The 20547-nt window shown below is 37.9% G+C and overlaps 1 protein-coding gene across 1 annotated transcript in view; it reads left to right on the top strand.

Moving 5' to 3' along the window:
- Positions 1-20547, top strand: part of B3GNTL1 (UDP-GlcNAc:betaGal beta-1,3-N-acetylglucosaminyltransferase like 1) — a gene marked incomplete at both ends in the record, with an annotated part of 109584 nt that overhangs the window by 62446 nt on the left and 26591 nt on the right. The window contains one exon of the mRNA XM_079544142.1: positions 16020-16115. Coding sequence (XP_079400268.1) covers positions 16020-16115 — 96 coding nt within the window. The remainder of the gene's footprint in view (positions 1-16019; positions 16116-20547) is intronic.

Genomic DNA, 20547 nt, shown 5'->3' with positions numbered 1-20547 from the left:
GCTGGCTGTCTGGTGAAACATCATTTGTTGTGCAGCAATAAAAACAAAGGAGCTGAAGAATGTACAAATGCAATTTCCCTTTTTTAGTTTCTTTCTTGCACAAAACAACTAAAAAAAAAAAACAGCTCACAGTACAAAGTGTAGCAACAGAAGAAAGGGGTGTTTGAAGCTCACCTCAGGCTGAGAGAACTCAGAAATGCTGTGTGTCCTCTTTGCAGTATTAAGGTGTGTGGAATTTTTCCTTATCCTCAGAAAGACTCAATTGGCTCAATAATGTGAGTCTATGTTTCAAGTGTAAGACTCTTGTTACAGAAGATCATCTTTTTGTATTCGGGGAGCACAAAATGCTTCATGCACAGCTGGTCTATATGAAATAATTGACAGTTCTATAGCCCAATTGTTGCATTAATGTTTCCTGGAAGAGACAGATTGGCTTCACCAGTTTAATCCTCAAACATGTGGTCCATATTCAAATTTGAAATGAGGCGTAACTGCGAACAAGTTTTATGTTGGAGTGGATTTATTTTGCTATATGCCAAGTATATGTTCTCTGCAAGCACACTGCCTGAGTTCTCTTAGCAAGTTACTACTGTGACCCTTTCAGCAGAGAGTATCCCAGTTCCTCTTACTGTGTTGTGTAGTGGGCCAAACCTTAAGATTCAAGCAGGTTCCATTAAGAGGCAATATTTATGGAAAGGCAAAAACTGCTTTCCTTACTCGCATCCCTTCTGCTTTCCATGTTTTGGGTCTCAGTTCTGGAAGGAATTCTATTAAAAACTGCTGTGTGATATGCTCTTCTGGAAAGCCATCTCTATGCATTTATTATCTTTCTAACTCAGCTTAAGAATGTTTGATCCTTGTTGATGGGTTTGTGTAGCATTTCTGTTTTTTTCCAGAATAGTTAGCCATACTAATCTGGGGGCTGCATGTTTATGAAGGAGATCTAGGATCAGTTTTGTGTTTTGGTTACCAGGCTGGATAGCCAGATTACGATTGTCCTTGTTTCATTAAGTAAGACAAGTGGTGCAGCCATGGGAAGGTGGTTTTGTGCAAGTCTTGTCTGTGTTGAGATGCAGTGCTCTTCCAGGCAGTGTTGGTTTACAGGATGGTAGGGGGCTCCTTAACAGTCAAATCTGGGGAACTTTCTGTTCTGTGTAGAACAAACCTGGATCAGAAGCTAGGGTTGGCTTAGAAGGCTGGTTGCGTGCAAGAGTTGGCAGAAGACAAATCCTATTTAGTGGGCACAGAACAGTTCTGGTCAGTTGCTGGGTACTGCTGACTGATGCCCAAAAATAATTGTCCTTTGCCAGGTGATTGTGTGACTGAGTGAGGACAAAGAAAAATAAGGGATATTCTAGGATAGCCATTATTCCTTTGGTGTATCTTGACTATTATTTCATGAAGATTTTGTGTAGTACCAAACCTGGCTGGGACACTTAGGGACTCCTAACAGTGGGCTTTAGATCTCTGGAGTTAGATGCAGTGCCTTTGGCAGCCAGAGCTTTTATCAGTATTGACTCTGGCAATTTGGGGCTCACAGCTTGGAGTACTGGTAGCTATTGCCATTGTTATGAGTGGCAGCACAGCTGGGTTCTCTCTGAAGAGTTTCATCTGTGTCCTGTTAGGCAGTTGGTAGTTATTCATCTTTCATCTTGAGAGATTCTGCTGATAAAGCAGCAGCATGTATGCTGCCATGGCACTTCTGTCCCCATTCACTGCTGCTCTGTCCTCTTCCTTGGGTTTTGCAGTGCTTCCCCACATGCCCTGTCATTCCAATATCTGGCTTATTTTCACAACCGTTCTGAGTGTGCAGCTGCTCCACCCTTCAATTCTATTCAGACAAATCTGATGAAACTGGCTTACTGACACCTCAGCCTGGCTATTGTTTCAAGCTCTTTCTAAAACTAGTAGCTAATTATGGAAGATCTAATAATCAACCATTGTTCCTTTCCCAAAATAAAATTGAGGTGTTTGGAGTTGGTAACACATCCACATGGTGTAATTATTTTCAGAGTTAATTCAGCTGGAATACACGTGCTCTCTGATAAGACAATTATATATACAGTGCTTCTGGGAAAAGCTCCCAAAGTAACTGCCTTTAACTTCACAGGGTAAGCAGAAGACTTTCAGTGCTACAGTAAAATCTAATGTAAAATGTAATTTTACATTAATCAAATTTACTAAATTAAAATGTGTTTTCTAACATAAATGTAATCCTGGTGATGTTTTTTTCAATAAATGTGGAGATAGTGATCATGTATTTAAACAGTGAGCATTAAGAAATCTGCTGGCAAATAAGATGTGTAAGAAGGCAACTGTAAGAACTGCGATAGGAAACCTCTACTGCTGCATTCTATTAACGTGTTGTGACTTAGAGTCAAGGGCCACAGATTGCAGTGACTTGAATCATTTGGTAAGAGGATGAAAGGAGAATGTTTATGGGAAAGTAGATAGGAAAAGAATAGTATATTAAAGGAGAAACATGAGGAAAAACTGCAGGAAAAAAATAGTGGGTGACAGGAAAATAATCGTGCAGTTTAGGGAGAAACACAGGATGAGGCAAGGAAAAGACAAATACCATAAAGCTTGGGAGAAAAAGGTGAAATTGATGTGTAGGAGTGGGAATGGAAAAAGGGTAAATCTGAAGGGACATGTAGTCTAAAAATAGGTGTGTACAAATGAAGTACGTGTGAAAGGAAGAAATGTTAGTGAAAAATGGGAAAGGAAAAGTAAAGATGTAGAATTTTGTTGGAAGAGAAAGAAGCTCTGAAGCAATGACTGCATTTCATCCCAACGAACTAAAGTTACAGCAGATCATACTTCAAGCCATTTGTAGTGAATCAGAGAACTACTGTATTATAAATACAGTAAATCGTGCAGATTTAGAGCACTTGGCATGGTCATAAACTTTCAGAGAAAAAAGTGAAAGTTAATGGTGAGAAATGAAGTTTTGAAAAATGTTTAAATTATTTATGTTCAAAGTATCATATAAAATAAGTATGAAGGATTTTATGGTATGTTCCAATTCACAGATTAGCCAAGAGTGAGGAAAATGTATTAAAGTTAATTTACACTAACTTATTTGATGCGGGGTGTTTTAGGATGGATTTAGGAAGTTCATTAATAAAGCTCTGTAGATCAAAATCAAATCCACATGTCTCAGTCTGTGAAAGCAGACGTTTATAAAATAAATGAATATATCATGTTACTTCTGTTTTTCTTTAAGATGACTTCATGTGAATTGGGATCAACTGCAGAGTTACGAGATGTGTTGGAGCATGTTGAAAGGTGTTAGCCTAATACACAGCATCACCTCTCCTAAGCTGAGTAGGTCGGCAGACTTTGGGGTCTTGTGAGTTGTTTTGGTACAGTAAAAACAAGAAGCAAATCTTTCTTGTTATAGTCTAGTGTCTTCATCGAGAATGTATGAAAAAAAAAAATATTTCTACCCCTCCTGAATAAAGTGTGAAGGAAACAGGAGTAACTAATCTCTGCTTACTGATTCGAGCCTTGTAAGTTTTCCTACAGGCTCCTGTAAACTACCTGCAGCTTTTCTTTCTGCTGAAAGTTCTTCAGCAGAGTGCTTTTATTCCCATCACCTTGCCCTGCTCCGTTTCTCTCCCTGTCTCTCTTCCTATTGCTTTAGTTACCTATTCCATATTGAAACTTGTGGCAGTTCATGCTTTTCCTGCGTGGAGGCCAGCTATGGTAATTCTCATTTTGGGAGAGGCTTCACTCATCTGAGCTGAGCGGTACTGGGGCATTTTTAGTGCGGAACATCAGAAGGCAAATCTCACAGCAATGCTGTTTTAATCTTTATCTTTGAATCTTATAACTCTGCTTGTTACGATTATATTTTTCCAGAGTGCACTGATGTTTTACCTTTTCAAACACAAAAAGAAAAATTTACTTTCTGTTTCCTAAAGATACTCTTTGATCAGAAGTTCGTGTTAACAATTTCTTTTTTATTTCAAGACCGAGAGAGGAATGCCCAAGGGTGACATAAATCATCTGCAGTTCCAAAAGCCTTTTAAATAAAGTATTTTCTTCTTACAGGATTGAAACTTGTGATCTGTCATCAGGTTCTGAGTTACTTATTTGAGATCTAAGCACCACGTTTTGCCTTTCACTGCATTTTGGGGGAAGCTATTTACTTCACTGAAGGCTGTCATCTACAGTCTAAAGATGTTTACTGATTTCAGTTGACTAATGAGAAATTACATTGAAATGAAGAATTCTAATTACTTATTATTGTTAGTAAGTCAAGAATAACTACTACTAAGAGAACTACTTAGAATGGCAAGACTATGGTGGCAACGGGTGATAAGATTGAAAAAGTCAGTGAAACTTTCAGATTCTGTCAGTGTTATTTGTGGGGTGGTTTAAACAAAAAGAACACTGACCCCAACTTTCTTTTTTTCATATAGAGTAGGAATGAAATGCTTGAGATGTATGAAAAAGAAAGCTTTTCCCATCAGTGTTTATCACTCAAAAAAGCTTCATTTGAACTTTTAAAAGTTGGCACCCTGTGAAAGTAACGCCTGTTAAAACATGGCAGTCATTGAGAAATGGGTTTCTCTACATCCATTCTTCACTCATGATAATTTTGACTTAGAATATGTAGGTAATCTAGCACAGCAAATATTGAGATTCACTGCTAGTAAGTGACTATTTAAGATGAAGTAATTTGCAATTTGTATAAAGGAAATTATTTCACTGGAACGTGTATTTTATAGAAAGAAAGCGTTGTTTGTAACTTTGATAATTTGATTTCAATCACAGATAGCTGCAGTGATGTTGTGTTGTTCAGTAGACATAATAATCCCTCAGCAGACACAACAGTCACTCAATCTTTTTGAGATTAAAAAATTCAAACTAATTCCATAGAATTACAGCTTGTATTGGTATATTTCTGCCAGAAATACTTAGATCATAAATACTTAAATGTTCATTGTGATCAATGAACGTTTTGTTTTCAAAAGATATAATTAGCTTTCTAAGATTTAGCAAAACAAGGGATGGGATACGGATCATTGGTCATAACATTGATCTTAAAAGTGTTCTCCTTTATGTATTTATTTCAGGACAGGTGATGAGGTGACAGAAACTTGCAGGTCTTATGCTGTGTCAGAAATGAAGTAAACCAGCTCTGATAGTTGTTATTACAGAGCATACGTATTATGTTACTTTGAACTGTTTGACTGTGAGGCTGAAAAGTATTTAAACAGAATGCAAGGACCAGAACAGCTGTGACAGCGTAGGAAGTTTCAAGTTTTCTCTTTTTTTTTTTTTTTTAATTTAATATTTTTTCCTTGAAGACCTTGCTGTCTTCCTATCCTTTCACATCGAAGAACAGCTTATTTGTTTTGAGTTCCCTGAAGTAAAGCTGGAAGGCACACCTTTCCTGTGTGTAATGAATGCTTCAAGCGTGGCAAGGAGCACTGAAAGTGGGGGTGCCAGAGAAGGTGAGCTGCTGTGGGGCTGTGTGGGGGCAGTTGGGGTTAGCAGGGCTGGTGCCAAGGGACAGGAGCTGCAGGGCTTCATCGCAGTGGGAGCTGCAAACTTTACAACCTGGCAATGAAGGATGAAGCCAGCCTGTCACAGAAACGTTAGAAGCGGAATGATGAGGTTGAGCAAAACTTGTCTGATCATCTTTTGGTGATGATAGAAGTGCCTGTTATTTCTGTGTGAAAATTGGATTTTTTAAAAAATTGCTTTAGTATAGTTATACTTCCTTGTGAAGCTTCAGGTCTATCCACAATGTCCACAAAAGACTGTTGTTGTGAGGCCTTTTTGGAGGCCTCCCAAGTCAGTGGAAATGCCTTCTGTTAGGGCATGTTGCTGCACTCCTCTGAACACTGCTGACTTGCATCTCAGGTCAGGCAGCGGTGAATTTGTTTTGCTGACTCATTGATCTGAAGGGAAGCAGCATCTCTGCTCCAGAGAGCTCCTGATGTTGGGAAGGATCTTATGGACGGGTCAGGAATGTGTTACAGAGCAGAAGATACAAATTTACATCCAGTTATGCTCTGGGTGCAGTAATTCTACTGAAGTCAGTGAAGGTAGCCTATATTTTTACTGATGTAAGTGGAAACAGAAACATCTACCATTTAACTTAAAACACCGTACGGCAACTTGCTGTACTTTTTTCACTTTACATTTTGCAGATACCATACATAAACCTGGTTTATATCTTTTCTAAGTGGCAGTTGGTATAAACATACAGTATCAGCGTATAGGATGAAATATGTGAGAAGTTCCCCTTGGAAATGAAGGGAAGAGGTTATTAGAAACAACCTAATTCAAATTAAAGTGCCTGAAGTGTCTGACTTGCTTTGGTGCTAAAAAGCTGGCACACCTGGTGAGGGGAAGCAGCTACAGCATGTGTATGGACTGAAGTTAAGTATTTCTCTGATTTCCTCTGGTACTTCTGTTAAAGGGTGTTTTGGTTTGGTTTTCAGCTGGAAGGATACTTTCTTTCCTCACCTTCCATGGCAGCCATACAGTACAAAAAGCAGCACGACCATACAGACCCATGTTCTCTATTTCTTAGAATTAAATTTTCACACCTTTCAGTGCAGTAGAAAAATCAGTTGAGTTTTTGACTGAATAGGACACCTTTCAATGTTCCACAAGCTTTAAAGAGCTGATGTCTTCTATTCGTTTTCATGAGAAGGTGAAAGATTGCCAGCTGGTATTTTTTGTCTACTTAGAAATGATGCTGGTGAGTTTCAAGGTTTGAGTCCAGAGAACTGCTGTTTGAGACTTCCTTTCTACCCAAACACCAGCTGTATTTCATAGAGCCACCACTGGCTGGCTTTTTTTTTTTTTTTTTTTTTTTTCATGGAGTGTTGCTTGAAGCGTGCCAGAATAATAAGTCCTGAAGGTATTACACCTCATCAACTTCATGGTCATTTTGGCTGTATTTGAAGGGATTTTTATGGGGAAGAACGTATTCATTATTGTGGAACTGGGTGGCATGGCTAAAATGCTTTAGCTGGAAGATCACAACTTGCTATTGTCTCTGTGAATTCAAATTAATAAAGAAAACTTGTTGTTCACAGGGAAGGTGCAAGTGAATATTGAGAAAAATCTGGCTTTTATAGATGAATTGGTGTATTTTTGGAAATGCATTTTCTCTTCCTCAGGCTGCCTTTTTTCTCCTTCCAGTTTCCAAAGAACTTTGGAGTGGAATAACGTGTGTACGGGGAAAAATTGTTGTTTGGATCAGAGATGTGTAGGCAAGCAGCCCCCTTAAGTGTCTCAACCTAACTAAATATTTAAACATACACAGTTTGCCTAGGTACATGCTTTTAGAGCAATGGCTTCCCGATTCAGGATTTAACATGTTAATTCTGAGGTTGTGCTGGCTTTGAAACTTAGGCTCTGTTCCTGCAGTACGTGAGTCCTTCTGGTTCTATCATTTATTTTTATGTAGGGTTTCCCTGTGAAGTGGTGCAGAGGTTCCCACTTCCAAAAAGAAGTTACACTGCTTAGGTTGGGTATTATTAAACCAAACACTGGAGTCTAATTCCCAGAGTGTTAGATTTGCTGTGATCCCCGTGCAATGCAGGGAAGGATGCAGATGTTCCTGAACTGGATTCAGAACAGCCAATATTGTCTGTACTGGCCAAGAGGAACTTGAAGCAAATGTGTTTGGGGATGCTGCAGGGCAGAGGTGACTTAAGTCTAGAAACATTCTTGTTTTGGATCTTGCACAGGGAATCTGAGCTTCAGGTTTGGAAATCATATATATGTTGTTGATTAGAAGCTTAACTTCTCATGGATTTCAGTGGATGGCTAGATTCAATATACTGCTTTGAAATCATGATCTCTTAATGCAGCAAATATGGGGGATAGTAATTATTTTATAAGAAATACAAGTAAATATTGTTAATATATTGTGCTTAACATAAGGTTAAATTAGATCATCTCAACTGAGGATCTGATTAATGCTCTTGCTCTCTAATTTTTTCTTATGCTGGTGTTGAACCCTGAATTACAGCTGTTTGTTGCAGTGGAACTCCTAATTTCTTAGTTTGTAACACTGGAAGCTCCATCCATGCTGGCAGAGAGATTTGCTCTTCCCCCTAGGGATGTGCAAATGATGTATTTCCTTACTACAGAAAAGATTGGACCGACCCTTATAATAATTTCCATCAGCCACCATTAGGAAAAAAATACAGAGAAAGCATTGCTGAAATTCTTCTTGGATTGCTGGTTTATCTTGTTGTTCTGCTTTTGTTTTTCTTACACTATCTCATTTAAATCTTAATCATTTTTAGCAGGATGTGTGTGACAAACCAAGGTGTTTTTGTTGAGTGACCCATGAAACTTTCAAAGGTGTCTCTAGAGCTTCTTAGCAGATCTTTCCCAGCTGGTGCTGGTGATTTTTAGTATAGCCGAGACTGCTGTTCTCAAACTTGAAATTACATTAAGTACAATTCTAGCATATGTTTCTTCTGCTGGTTTTTGGCTTTTTGGCCAAAACTTTATTTATTCTGATTGTTAGTTTCTTTTATATAGTTGTGTTTTTATTTGTAATTGTAATTACAGAGTAAGAACATTCTTGCTGTTGTGTTGCTATGATGCCATTCCTATTTATTAATGCTACTAGAGCCAGGTGATCCTTATTTGCTCTTAGAGGTGTAGATGTTTCTGCAGGACAAGATAAGACTGAGGCATTAAATAAGAATGTACAAAATCTTCTACATATGTGCAAATGTGGCTTTGTCTTCTTTGACCATTGCTAGCTGAACTTAACAGCTTCACACAGCATGATATGAGAGCTGGCTTCTTGCTACAGAAATTCTTTTGGCCAGTTTGAGGATAGTTATAATAGTCTAATAATATAAATGTGTGGGTACACCAGGCTAGGACAGATATCTACTGAAAGGTGTTTACTTGCACTAGAATTTAGGAGCTCCCGTCAAGGAGCCCCATTGCATTCACTGCAGATGCAGCAGGGATCTGGGAAGAGTTTTATCTCACATCAGAAATTCTTTGTGACAGAGAGGGCCTGTGTAGTCTGGGCAGTTGCTTACACATCTCTGATCCAGGTGGGGTGAGTGTGGCCCCCCAGTCCCTGCTCCTTATTGCTGATTTCTAATTGGAGCACAGGTAGTCTGAGCCTGGTTCATACTAACCTCCATTAGCAAGATCTCACATTATGACCTTCCTTATCATTGAGTTCCTGAGGGCTCCTTTTAAAATATTCTAAGATGCTGCTTCGATAGAATGACTGACTGATCAAATAATAACTAATTCAAAACAGTAACAGGGCATGCTAACTTCAGGTAGAACTTCAAGTTAGGGATAAATGTCAGGAGTGATGCACCCTTAGAAGCCAATTTCAGAGATATGATACGGCCTCCAGACTGCCTACGCTGTGAGAGTTGTGGGTATGGAGAAAGAAATCCCAAATAAAAGGAAACGTTAATCAGGTTGTTGGCTGGGAGGCAGTGAGAGAACCTACAAAACCAAATCCCACATATAAACCTATCAACAAGTAATTAGGGAGGCTGAAACAAGAGAATGTGGGTAGGAGGGAAAACTTTGTAGTGCTCTCAGTTCTGTTTTTTCTCAGGCTTTTACAAATTAATGGGCCCTTAATTTTTATTTCTGCGTATTCTCAGAGTTTGTTAATGTCTCCCCAGTTTTTTCTTCTTCGGTGCTAAAATCCAAAATGTTCTGACGGGACACTGAGCTCTTGACACGCAGTAGGTCCTTTTCATTATCAAAAATGTATGTGCATGTAAAAACTTCCATGAAAGTACTGGGTTTTTTTGCCCAATAAGTATATATCATTATGAAAAAGTATTTATGGGATTACAAATCTGAAACAACGTGCAGAACGTTAATATTAGGCCATTTCTGTAAAATAAAGCTGTGATAATGGGTTCATTTTCCCCCTTGTGCAATATACTCTTTGTTCTTTTCTCCCAGCAGTTAAATGTACTTCTGTATACTCTAATATAATTAACTGATTTTTACTTTGCCATTGTTGTTGTTCTCCTGTTCACAATTTTGAAGTGATACGGAATACAAATCAAATAGTCTTGGGACACTGGAATGCATTCAGTACTTTGATACTCCCCAAAGACTTGTGTTATGATGGAAGACATGAGGGAGGGATTTAGGGTAACATTAGCTTTGATTTCCTAAAAAAAACATTCTACTATTGCAGTTGTTAATCAAATACTCATAATGTAGTCTCAGATCTAATCTTTCTTTTTTTTTTTTTTTTTTTTCCTCTTTACCTCTTCTAAATGTTAAAAGCCTATGGCAGGGGTCAACATGACAAACACAAAAGAAATTCCATTTATATTGAAATAAATACAGCAAATCTGCATGAATATCTAGTATTTCTCTTGTGGATCTTCTGTGAGGGGATTAGCACAGCTAAACTACAAACCCAAAAAGTGATCTTCTTACCTAGGATTCTGTGCACGTCTATGGAATTACAGAATCACCAAGGTTGGAAAAGACCTACAAGATCATCCAGTCCAACCTTCCACCTGTCACCAATAGCTCTCACTAGAGCATGTCCCTTAACACAATGTCTGAATGCTCCTTGAGTGCCTCCCTGGCAGCCCATTCCAGTGCCTGACTGCTCTTTCAGAAAAGCAGTGTTTCCTAACGGAATGTTCAGAAGATGCTTGAAGTTCCTGTCTTCCTCCACTTCTAAATTACATTTACATTGATTTGAAAAGGAAAATCGGTGAGCGTTAGTAGGTAAGATATGTTAGGCTTATGGATAAATCTGCATGCTCAAAAATATTTAAACTATATGCTGTTTTTCTTTAAAAATACCTCTATCTTAAAATTTATGACAGTTAAGATTTGCTAGGAAACTTACACAAGTATCAATGAAACATTAATTTTCGAAGGTGGTGTGTGGAAACCTTTCACGTGTTGCTTTTTGTGTGAATTTGCTTTCATCTTTACCAGTATGCTTCAGAGAAGCAAACAACTGACTGCTCTGTTCATTGTGGGCACTCCTTGTTAGCAGAGCTGAAGACGTTCCTTGGATATTACAGCTCCTCCAGACTTTGACAGGTGTTGTCGGGGCTAGACAGGACTAGCATGATTATCTTCACACTGTATATGATTTTTGGTGTATAAAATATTAAATAACAAGTTACAGACATAGCTGATGTTTTTATGGGTGGGAAATGAATAATAACTACTTTCAAGTCATCCGAGCACTGAAGGTTTGTAAGTCTTTCTATGAGTGGAACTGTTCTGTCCTGCAACTATTTCCAAATCTGAAAGACCTTTTCCATCTTCACTTTACAACCACACCAAGTGGCACGTCCTCATGTCGGATGGGAAGGTCATTTTAAGGTATGATATGAACACTGGTCAGTGCTGCTTCTCTAGCAGATTGCTTGTTTGTTTTAATTGCAGCTTACTCAATACAACTTTCAAGCAGATTGTTTTCTCCCTTCTGTGGTGTGAGCTCAGCATAAATAACAAGAGAAGTAAACAAGCTCTTGGTATAGAGTGCTTCATTTTATTAAATGGAGTAATTCTTCCATTGTAAATACTTGACTCTTTAAATACTGGAAACTTTCCAAGAATTAGAGACTTGTTAAGGCAGGGATGTTACAAAGACCACCTTTAGCAGCTTACGGACAAGAAAAAAGATGTAGGACAAGCTAGAATCATACAGGCTATTCCCTTTGCATGCCTCCATCCTGTAGATTTCAGTAGAAGGATAATTTATTGTCATTAGTAAATAAGAGACTAGAAGGATGGCATTTGCTCTCGCATTTTACTGGGAGCATTCAACTAAGATAAAGAGATATTCAGAGTACTGCCAGCTTATCCAGCATTATGAGACTGGCGTAGGCAGCTCGCATAAAGCAAGAACACAATTCAATACAAATTTATTAGCCTATAAAGCCATAGTTAATATATTACCTCTGGAAGCAAGCACTTCCAGGTGTTACTGTTTAGCCTGTATAGTTAGGATTCTGTCCTACTTTGAATGCAAAATGTTTTTTTATATTATTTAAATCCTGTACCAGAATTACTATGTGTATGTCAAACATTCGGTATGGAGTTACAGCATGTTTTATTTCTGATCTCTTTTTTTTTTTTTTTTTTTTTAATTTCTTTTGCTCTGCCAGCTCTTGGCTTCTTTAGAGCAGATTTTCAGCTAATATTGAAGCATGCAATGATTAGGTGATACAGTCAATTATTTGTATAAGCATGGGAAAGGGTAAAAAAAAAAATAAAAATAAAAATAAAAAAAATTTCAATATAATCTAAATTCACTTAATGTAATCCATACCAGATTGGTTGTTTGGACTCTTTAAAGTTTAGTAAATTCGTTGTAATTCTTTTTTTGAAAATACTTATTTGCCAGAAACTTTCCTGAAGTAGGACAAAGGTATTTTCTTCCTTGCTGCTGTTCCTCTTCAGTCACACACACACACAAGTGACTGTAAACCAAGTAATCTGCAGTCATGAAGTCCTGGTACACTCACTACTAAATTAATGGTAGAAATGGTATCTTAACATCTGAAGTGATGAATCTTCAGCCTATCATTTCCTATAGCTCAAAAAGCGCTTGTGTCCCTCAGCCACCTCATTTTTGTTTTGCTGCGTTGTTTTGGCTTCTCCAGTGTGTTAATGAATGACTCAGGGTATTGGAAAGCTTCACTTATCACACAGGAGATTGTTTCTGATCCTGATCTGTATTGTTGTAACTTTCATGAATATTATAGCACAAGTAGAATTAAATATGAAGGTTTATTTGGAGGAATTAGCTTCCGACATTGCAAAGCAATTTGGGTTCTTGATTAAATATGAGAACTGCTAGCTTCCTCACTGTATTCTCCAGAACATCATGCAATAAGGTTATTTCGCCATCTGCATGTATTCTTTTAGCACATTGCTAGTAGATTTTGATTTGCTGATTTGGAAAATAGAACTTTGCTGTGAAGAGTTACTGTAAACACATGAATGCCTCTCTCTGTACTGGAGCTTAGATTTCTTACTGAATGCTGACATGATCTGAAGTGAACATCAGTGGGAACCAAAATCACATGTGCTGCTGACAGCTTTGAAACAAAGCAAATGAAACCCACTTTATCAACTCCGTGTTCTTTAGATATTTTTTTTTTTTTGTCCAGAGGATCTCTCTAATTGTTGAATGGAATTTGATAGCTGAGCAGTTGGCAAGGACAAACCAGAATAAATCAGTTTCAAATACTTGCTCTTTCTTGATCCTTGGAATAAAACCAGATGACAATAAAAGTTCTGATGATTTAATAAATATAGTGCTGAAATAGCAGCCTGTGTGACCTTGAAAACCAACGAAGGGGGAATTCCAATCTGATTGTGACAACACCATGTTCTTCAGGAATTCTAAATCTGAATGGAGTTATACCTTCATCTAAAAGCCCTATAGTTGTTTTTGACAACGTGGCTTCATTAGATTCTCTTAGGTAATCCTCACAGCATACATTGTACAGTAAGTTAACAGCTAGTGTTGAGAGTTCATTTACTCACAGAGCCATGTGTGAGAGATTCTTAGGTCCAAATTGGTTTCCAATATACTGAATTAATTCCAAAATTCAATCTCATTCATTTCTACAGCATCCAGTAGTTAATGACAAGCCAAACTGATATCTAGAATTTCCAAAATGCAGAAGGTTGAAGTCACTGTTTTCTCCTCTTGCAGATGAACTTTCAGAAGCTCTTCAAGTTAGCCTTCAGCAAAAAGAACCTCAACTTCAAGAATACTATTTTAATCGAGCAGAGGACAAGCTAGCATGTATGTGTCCATTGTGGCAGAGGATCTGCATTTCCATTACGTTGTAAATGTTGACATAGAAGCAGCTTTCTTTGCCTTTTTGTTGATTCTTACTGGTGTGCTGTTCCGGGTTCTAAGGCTAAGCTAAAGGCTAAAAGCCTTCATGTGACCTATAGTGGTGCAGCCACCTCATCATCAGTCTGAGTTCTCTTAGTAAGATTCCAAACACTGTGGTATCTTTCTTGAGATGGACAATGAGTGAAGCCTAGATTTAGGAAAGACATTGGTGTTAGCAGCATGTGTTTCAGATTTGTTCTGTTGAGTTTCGTTTCAGAAGATACCTCAGTGGAGCAGAGACCAAGATATTTGGGATGTGTGCTCTCCGCATGTGAGCATGACTAATTACACTGAGCCACCTCTTTAAGATTAAGCACAGTTGTGTTCTCTGATGATCCTGGCTGTGCTGAGGAAATGGCATTCTAGTCTCTCCAAACACATCTTGTGTTCCAATAGGCTCAAGGCTTTCTTTGAAGATTTTCTTTCATTCAGAAATTAGATTCAATGCAATGCATTCTAGCCTAGCTTTTCTCCCTACTGTTGTTTTCTTTTAGGATTACTGTTTGGTCATTGTTTAGTTTGGGCCATATTCAATTGCCCTTGTAATTAGTGTGGAGCTAATAACCGTGTACCGGCTAATCATCTCTGCTCTGATTTTCTGGGAGTGTTTTGACTCTTTCAGCTCCAACTGCCTTTTGTGGGGAGTTCTAGATGTTTAGCACATCTGCAGCCAGTATATTTCAGTAATGAACAAGCCGTTAGCGTCGTAGCCATTGAATGCTAGGATTATTCTGACTAAACCTGAGTGTCTATAATGTAAGAATCCTTATTCAAATGGGCCACCCTAGGATCTCTTCCTAGACAATGAAGTTGTACCATTATGTTGTGGAGTAAGAATGTAGCGTCTTTCATTTGAAAGGGGATGTCTGCATTTGGTCAGATGATTTGTGCCATAGGAAAAGTGGGAGGAGATTACCTATTGACTTTCATTAGACTTCTCCAATTTTCTTGAAGACCTGATGTAAGCGTCTGTGCAGAACTGCCTTTGGGATTTATGTTCAGGTACATCAGAGGAAGTAGAAATTGACAGATATAAACAGAGCTTGAGGAACTCTCAGGTTGAAGTCAGGAGGAGTACCTTTAAAATGTAATGGCTTAAGTGCATGTGACAGAATTTACATTCATGCACTGCTTCTTAAAACCTGAAACTATATGGGAATATTCATATTGCCACTACAGCAAACTAAGAAATCATCTGCTCATGAGGTCAGCATTTTGAAGACTGTCAGTAATCATTCTTTCCTTCTGCCTTTGTAAATGAGGCTGTACTTCTTACTTCCTGCAGTTCTTGGAAGCAGGCATAGTATCCTGCCTTAACTTTGCGTGTACTGTTTGACAAGTTCAGTCTTGTTTGGCCAGATATTTCATCTTGTATTAAAAGAAAGAATCAGTTTACCTTCTGTAAATCCAGATTTTGTTGTAAACACAACCATGAAATAAAACAGGTTTGTTTAAAGCTGCGAAGACTGATTTGTATAGTTTTTGGCTGTCACTATTCAAGAGGATGAAATTAATAACCACTCCCTTTTCAGTCCCTAAAGCATTTTCTATCCAACAACCTTTTAAGGTAGGTAGCACTGGGTAGCAAATCTGTAGTGCTCTGGTAGTGTTTAAAATACTTGCTCAATCTTGATTAAGCTTCAAAAGCCTTTGGCAAAAATACTAGATGAATGAATGAATAGATGAAATTTCTTAATATATTCACAAGGAATATAAAACAAAATCAACCTACAATTCTAGAGTGTAAGAGCTTTAACTTTTTAAGATCATTCTTAATTTCCTTCAGTATCAACAGTGGGCATTTAATAGAACTGTCGCTTTCAGTGCATTTCTCAAAAACTGAAATGTAGTTCAAGGTACTCTGCGTATGTTGCAACATATGGTGGAATGGACTGTAAAGAAATAGGAAGCAGGAAGTTAGATTCATTTGGCTGCGATATTGTGATAACTTCATTTTAGGCACAGAGCATATGCTAAGTTTTAAGCACTTGAATTAGTTCTTAAAATTGCTGAAGATTAAGTATATAAGGAAGTATTTGCAGAAATTCAGATGAATGCGTGAACTTCACTTTGTTCTCCAGCACATAATGTTTTTGACATTCTCTTAAGATTATTTTTTCCCCCACCTTTTCTGTAGGTGTTCACCTCCCATGGGCCTACTGTCGTCATGCCAACCTGGTTCTGTTCTCGACAATGGTTTTATCACGTAGGAAAATTTGATGAGGGTGGAAAGGTGAGTGAAACTCTTTATTCAGATTCATGTGGACCCATTCTGTGTTTCAGAGCTTAGGAGTTCTGGTTCCAGTGGTTTTGGTGAGATTTTGGAAAGTATTCCTTTAATTGTGCATTAAAAAGATTTGCTGAAGCTATTTCCTAGTTTAGTATTTAAACTACAGCTTCTTATTCTCACTGTATCCTCTAAATGCAGCTATGCACTGTGTGTGTGTACATACATATACATTACGTGTGTGTATGAGGATATACAAGTGTTATTCTTTGTTCTGCCAGTAAAAAATTAAGCACTGGCAGAGAAGTGTTTAGAATGCTGAAAAGATTTGCCGTCAATTTTGGGGCAGGTGAGTGGCAGAACTGGAGCCTGTTCTCCAGTCCAATCTACATTCACTGACCTATGCTCTTTGTTTCTTTTTTAGTATCATTCCTTATAATTACATTTTCATTCCCTGAAGAATGTTTGACATAACTTTTTGAGCATTCTTAGTAAGCTCAGAAAAGAAAGCAAGCTAAAACACAAGAGCAGTAGAACTCCAAGCCTAATGATAAAGTTCAAGAGGTTAAGTTAAACAGACCATTAGTCTGCTTTGCTTTTATATTTGGTTTTCTTTCTTTGTTTGGTTTTCTTTTGTGTTTTTATGCCTTTTTAGAAATTTTGTCTAGCTTTATATGTGTAGTTGTGTATTACTCAGATATGATATGTTGAAAATTTTAGTCCTAATGATTTTGCAGCAGCACTGTAGCCCTAAAAATTATCAGTGACAAGTTCAACTTTTTGTCCTTATTGTGACCTGACATCAAAATTAACTCTGTCTAGTACGGAGGGCATTAAACAGATTACTAACAAGAAGTGCAACTGGTCATAAACAGTGAGGTCAGAGGATACAAAATCATTTAGCACTTAGCACTGTAAGTATTTATATGATTTTTCCATTTGAAAAGAATTTGAGGCAAAGATTTTCTGTTGTTTATAGATCTGTTATGAACTGGTGCCTTCATAAACTAGTAAGGACTCTTAGTGATCTTACCTATATGTCTGTGTGTTCTGACCTGACCCATCATCTCACTGTGTTAACTTGATCTCTTCCGTCTCCATTTTTGAGTTACTATTTAACAGTGTGACCTCTAAGTGTCACATTGCTGCAAATAAACGCAGAGAGAGGCCAACAAACGTCCACGTTTCAGCCTTCTCCATCTGCTAAACTATTTGCATGCCAAAAAGCTGCATTTCTCATTTGGATTTAAATCCAAACACCTGTTCTTCATGTTTCAGTGCTTAGTACAAATGGAATATAATTCTTCCATGGAGGAAATTGTGATTTGATGTTTATGTTAATAGTGTGGGTAGATTGACAGAATATAAAGATAAAACTATATGTAATCTTAAAAAATTAAAATCTGACATTATCTGGATAAGAGTCTGAGAAAGCACAGATGCTGATGTTTTCTTGCTTGGTATTGTTTAGGCTGGACAGAGATCAGTATTTGATCTGAAAAAGAATGAAAGTGGTGGAGCCAATGATAAATGAGTCTGTAAAACTATTTGAAAATTCATTCCATTCCCCATGCCTAATAACATTTTTGGTTAGCCTATCATTAAATACCATTTAGAATTTATCACATCCCTTTTGTGTGATGTTCCTATCATCTTTAACCAAATTTATCTGAATTTATTGGGATGAAAGAATTTCTTCTAACCTGCTATTTTCCAAACCATTAAGTAAATTTCACATTAGAGGCTCCAGGTCTTAAAACTAAGGAAAATGGTTTAAAGCCATGATTTGGATAGGAGCCAAAAGATGGTATGACAGTTTTACAGAGAGAGACTTGAGAGTATACAGGATAATCCTGAGGAGAAGGTATTCACAGCTATTTGACGTAGCTTGTGATTGCTCTGCTTGCATACTTCTGGTGACTGCTCTAATGGAAGCTCAAGGAATGTTTTCAACTGTGGTGATTTCTCTTTGAGAGAAGTAATTTCAGTGAGAAGTTCCCTACAAAATCAAAATATGATAGTAATTTAATACAGAAATTGTCTTCGTGAATATCCCGAGAGAGAATTCTTCATAAATTATTTCAGTTGTTTTTTCTCTACTTCCACATTTAAAATAGAGAATAGCTGCAGTTTCTTAGTCTTCACTTCCAGCAGCTCAGTAGTTTTCCCAGTCAGTACTCCTTGAACAGCAGATATTGCTAGATGATGGCACCTGGCAGAAGAGCATTTGATTCTGAGGGAAGAGGATTTCCTTCACCAGAGGCCATGTTCTGAATTCCCCTTTATGCTACCACCCTTCTCTGTGTTCCTTCCGTAAGTCCAACAGTTCATTCAAGACTGAGGAAATACTGTTGAGCAGCTGTTGCCATAAGTACTTCAATTTTCACTTGACGTCTCTGTTTTGGTGCTGAACAACTTTGAGTTTAATGCTTTTTTCCTGCTTAACCTTAGGTGTTGTAACATGCACCATTTGACCTGTTTTCCAGACAACTCCACTGTAACAGTAGCATGATTTTTCTTCTTTATCTAATGTCCTAAAGTTTGTAGTGGGAAGGAACTTAGTTAAATGATGGTGAAACAAAATCTCACCAAGATCCCATAAGAAGCAGGTTAGTATGGAAACAAGAATTGCTTTCTTTGTGATATGTTCCATACAGCAACTTCAAGCTCCTCTGAGAAATGAAAGAAATTTTGACTTCTTCTATCCAACACTGCCCTGCTGTTTTTCTGTGGTTATTGGTGCCCTCTGACCTAAAAACCAACTTTTCTCAGTCTGTAGATCTGTAGTGACCAACACCAGCTGCTGCGGATTTCTCACCAGGTGTTAGCAGTTACAGGAGCTGAGGAGCAGTACTGCACACAGGGCAGCTTTTTAATTAAAAGTCCTTCAGAATTCATAGATAAGTACCTTCATCTTCCAGATTCCCATTCTCTTTTTGTTAGTACTGTAAGCTGGGCCTACGATACTGCCTACTGATGGTGGAGCTGCAACATTCGAAGCCAGAATTTCTTGTTGTCTTGATAGCTGGCTTGCAGCTCCCTATGAAGTACGTGTGTTGAGGATGTTGCCCTTGATGCACAGTTCTGTGCACAGGAGTGGGAAATGCAAGGCGAGGGAGGAGGCAAGAGATGAATCATGGAATATTTAGTTTTGTCCCCGAACAAGGAGTTGCTTTAGTTCAGGTTTGGGTCTGCTTGACATCCTGTACAAAATTAGTCCCTGCATGCATCCAGCCGAGTTGTTAGCACAGTCAAGTGAAACCTGTCCAAAATACTGGGTAAATACACATATTTCACTTGCTTAGAGGCAACATATTAAAGTGAACTGTTAATCTGAATGTGGCTGGTGTGTGGTGGTTAAAGCAGTTTGCACCTGCTCTGTTCTTTCTCCTAGGAATCTTAATCTGCAGCTGATAGGCTGAGGCCATCCCTTAGTGCAACAGCACGTATGGTTGGATTTTGCCTATAATGTGGAAAATTCCATTTGTACTCCAGTAACATATAAACTGTGCAATATAATTATATTAATGCTGAAAACTATTTATGTGGTAGGTTATTGCTGATATCCTAGATTGATACTTTTAGCTACGGGTATTAATTTTCCAAAAATATGCTGAAGTATCCCTTTAGCAGTTAAAGCAGCCTTTTCTTTGAAAGTTGCATTGTTTGACAAAGGTTCCTGGTGTTTAAAATGCCATCTGGATCCAATAATGCCTCTCAACTGGGAAGAAACTCTTGTACTGCACCAAACTTTACATGCTCAAGAGCTGTAGGAAGTCCCATCCCTGCAGGATCTGTAACACGGTCAACATCTTTCCTCCCCTGAAAGATGTACGTCAGTGCTGCTCCTTTGTAATGTGAGAGGCCACTGCTGAGCAATACAAGGCACCTGCTTGTTCCTGGCAGTGAGCATACTTTATTTCATAGTATTTCTGCTAGTTAAAGCAAAAGAGCTCTCCAGAACCAAACAGTGTTGTGAAAGATCCTTTTGCTTCTTCAGTAATTCTCTTCTTTAATGTACCTATTAATATTAAGTTGAATGATGTAAACCATATCCAAAAGCAAAAAGAGCAGAGATGTGCCTTGTCAGTCTCAGTCTGTTGCCTGACTGCAAAGAAATACTTCAAAGAATAATTTTAAAACTTTGCTGCTAATTCTCAGTAATTCCATTAAAGTTCAGAATAAGAAAAGGTTAGTAAGTCCTATAAGATAAATGGAAAGAATCTGAGTTTGCTTTTTTCTGATGCCGTGATTGCTGTTTGTTGCTCTGGCCTCCCTCAGATTACTTTTGTGACTTTTATGTGACTATACTCAGTTCGTATAAATCATAAATTATATGAAGTTCTCTAAACATTTTCATCTGTATCTGAGCTCTGAAGCTAGAAATTAAATGAATGTTCACAAAGAGAAACATGAACTTTTACTGACAAGCTGCCCT

This window comes from Tetrao urogallus, assembly GCF_951394365.1.
Source record: "Tetrao urogallus genome assembly, chromosome: 18".
Taxonomy (NCBI): Eukaryota; Metazoa; Chordata; class Aves; order Galliformes; family Phasianidae; genus Tetrao; species Tetrao urogallus.
This window is presented reverse-complemented; position numbering and strand designations above follow the sequence as displayed.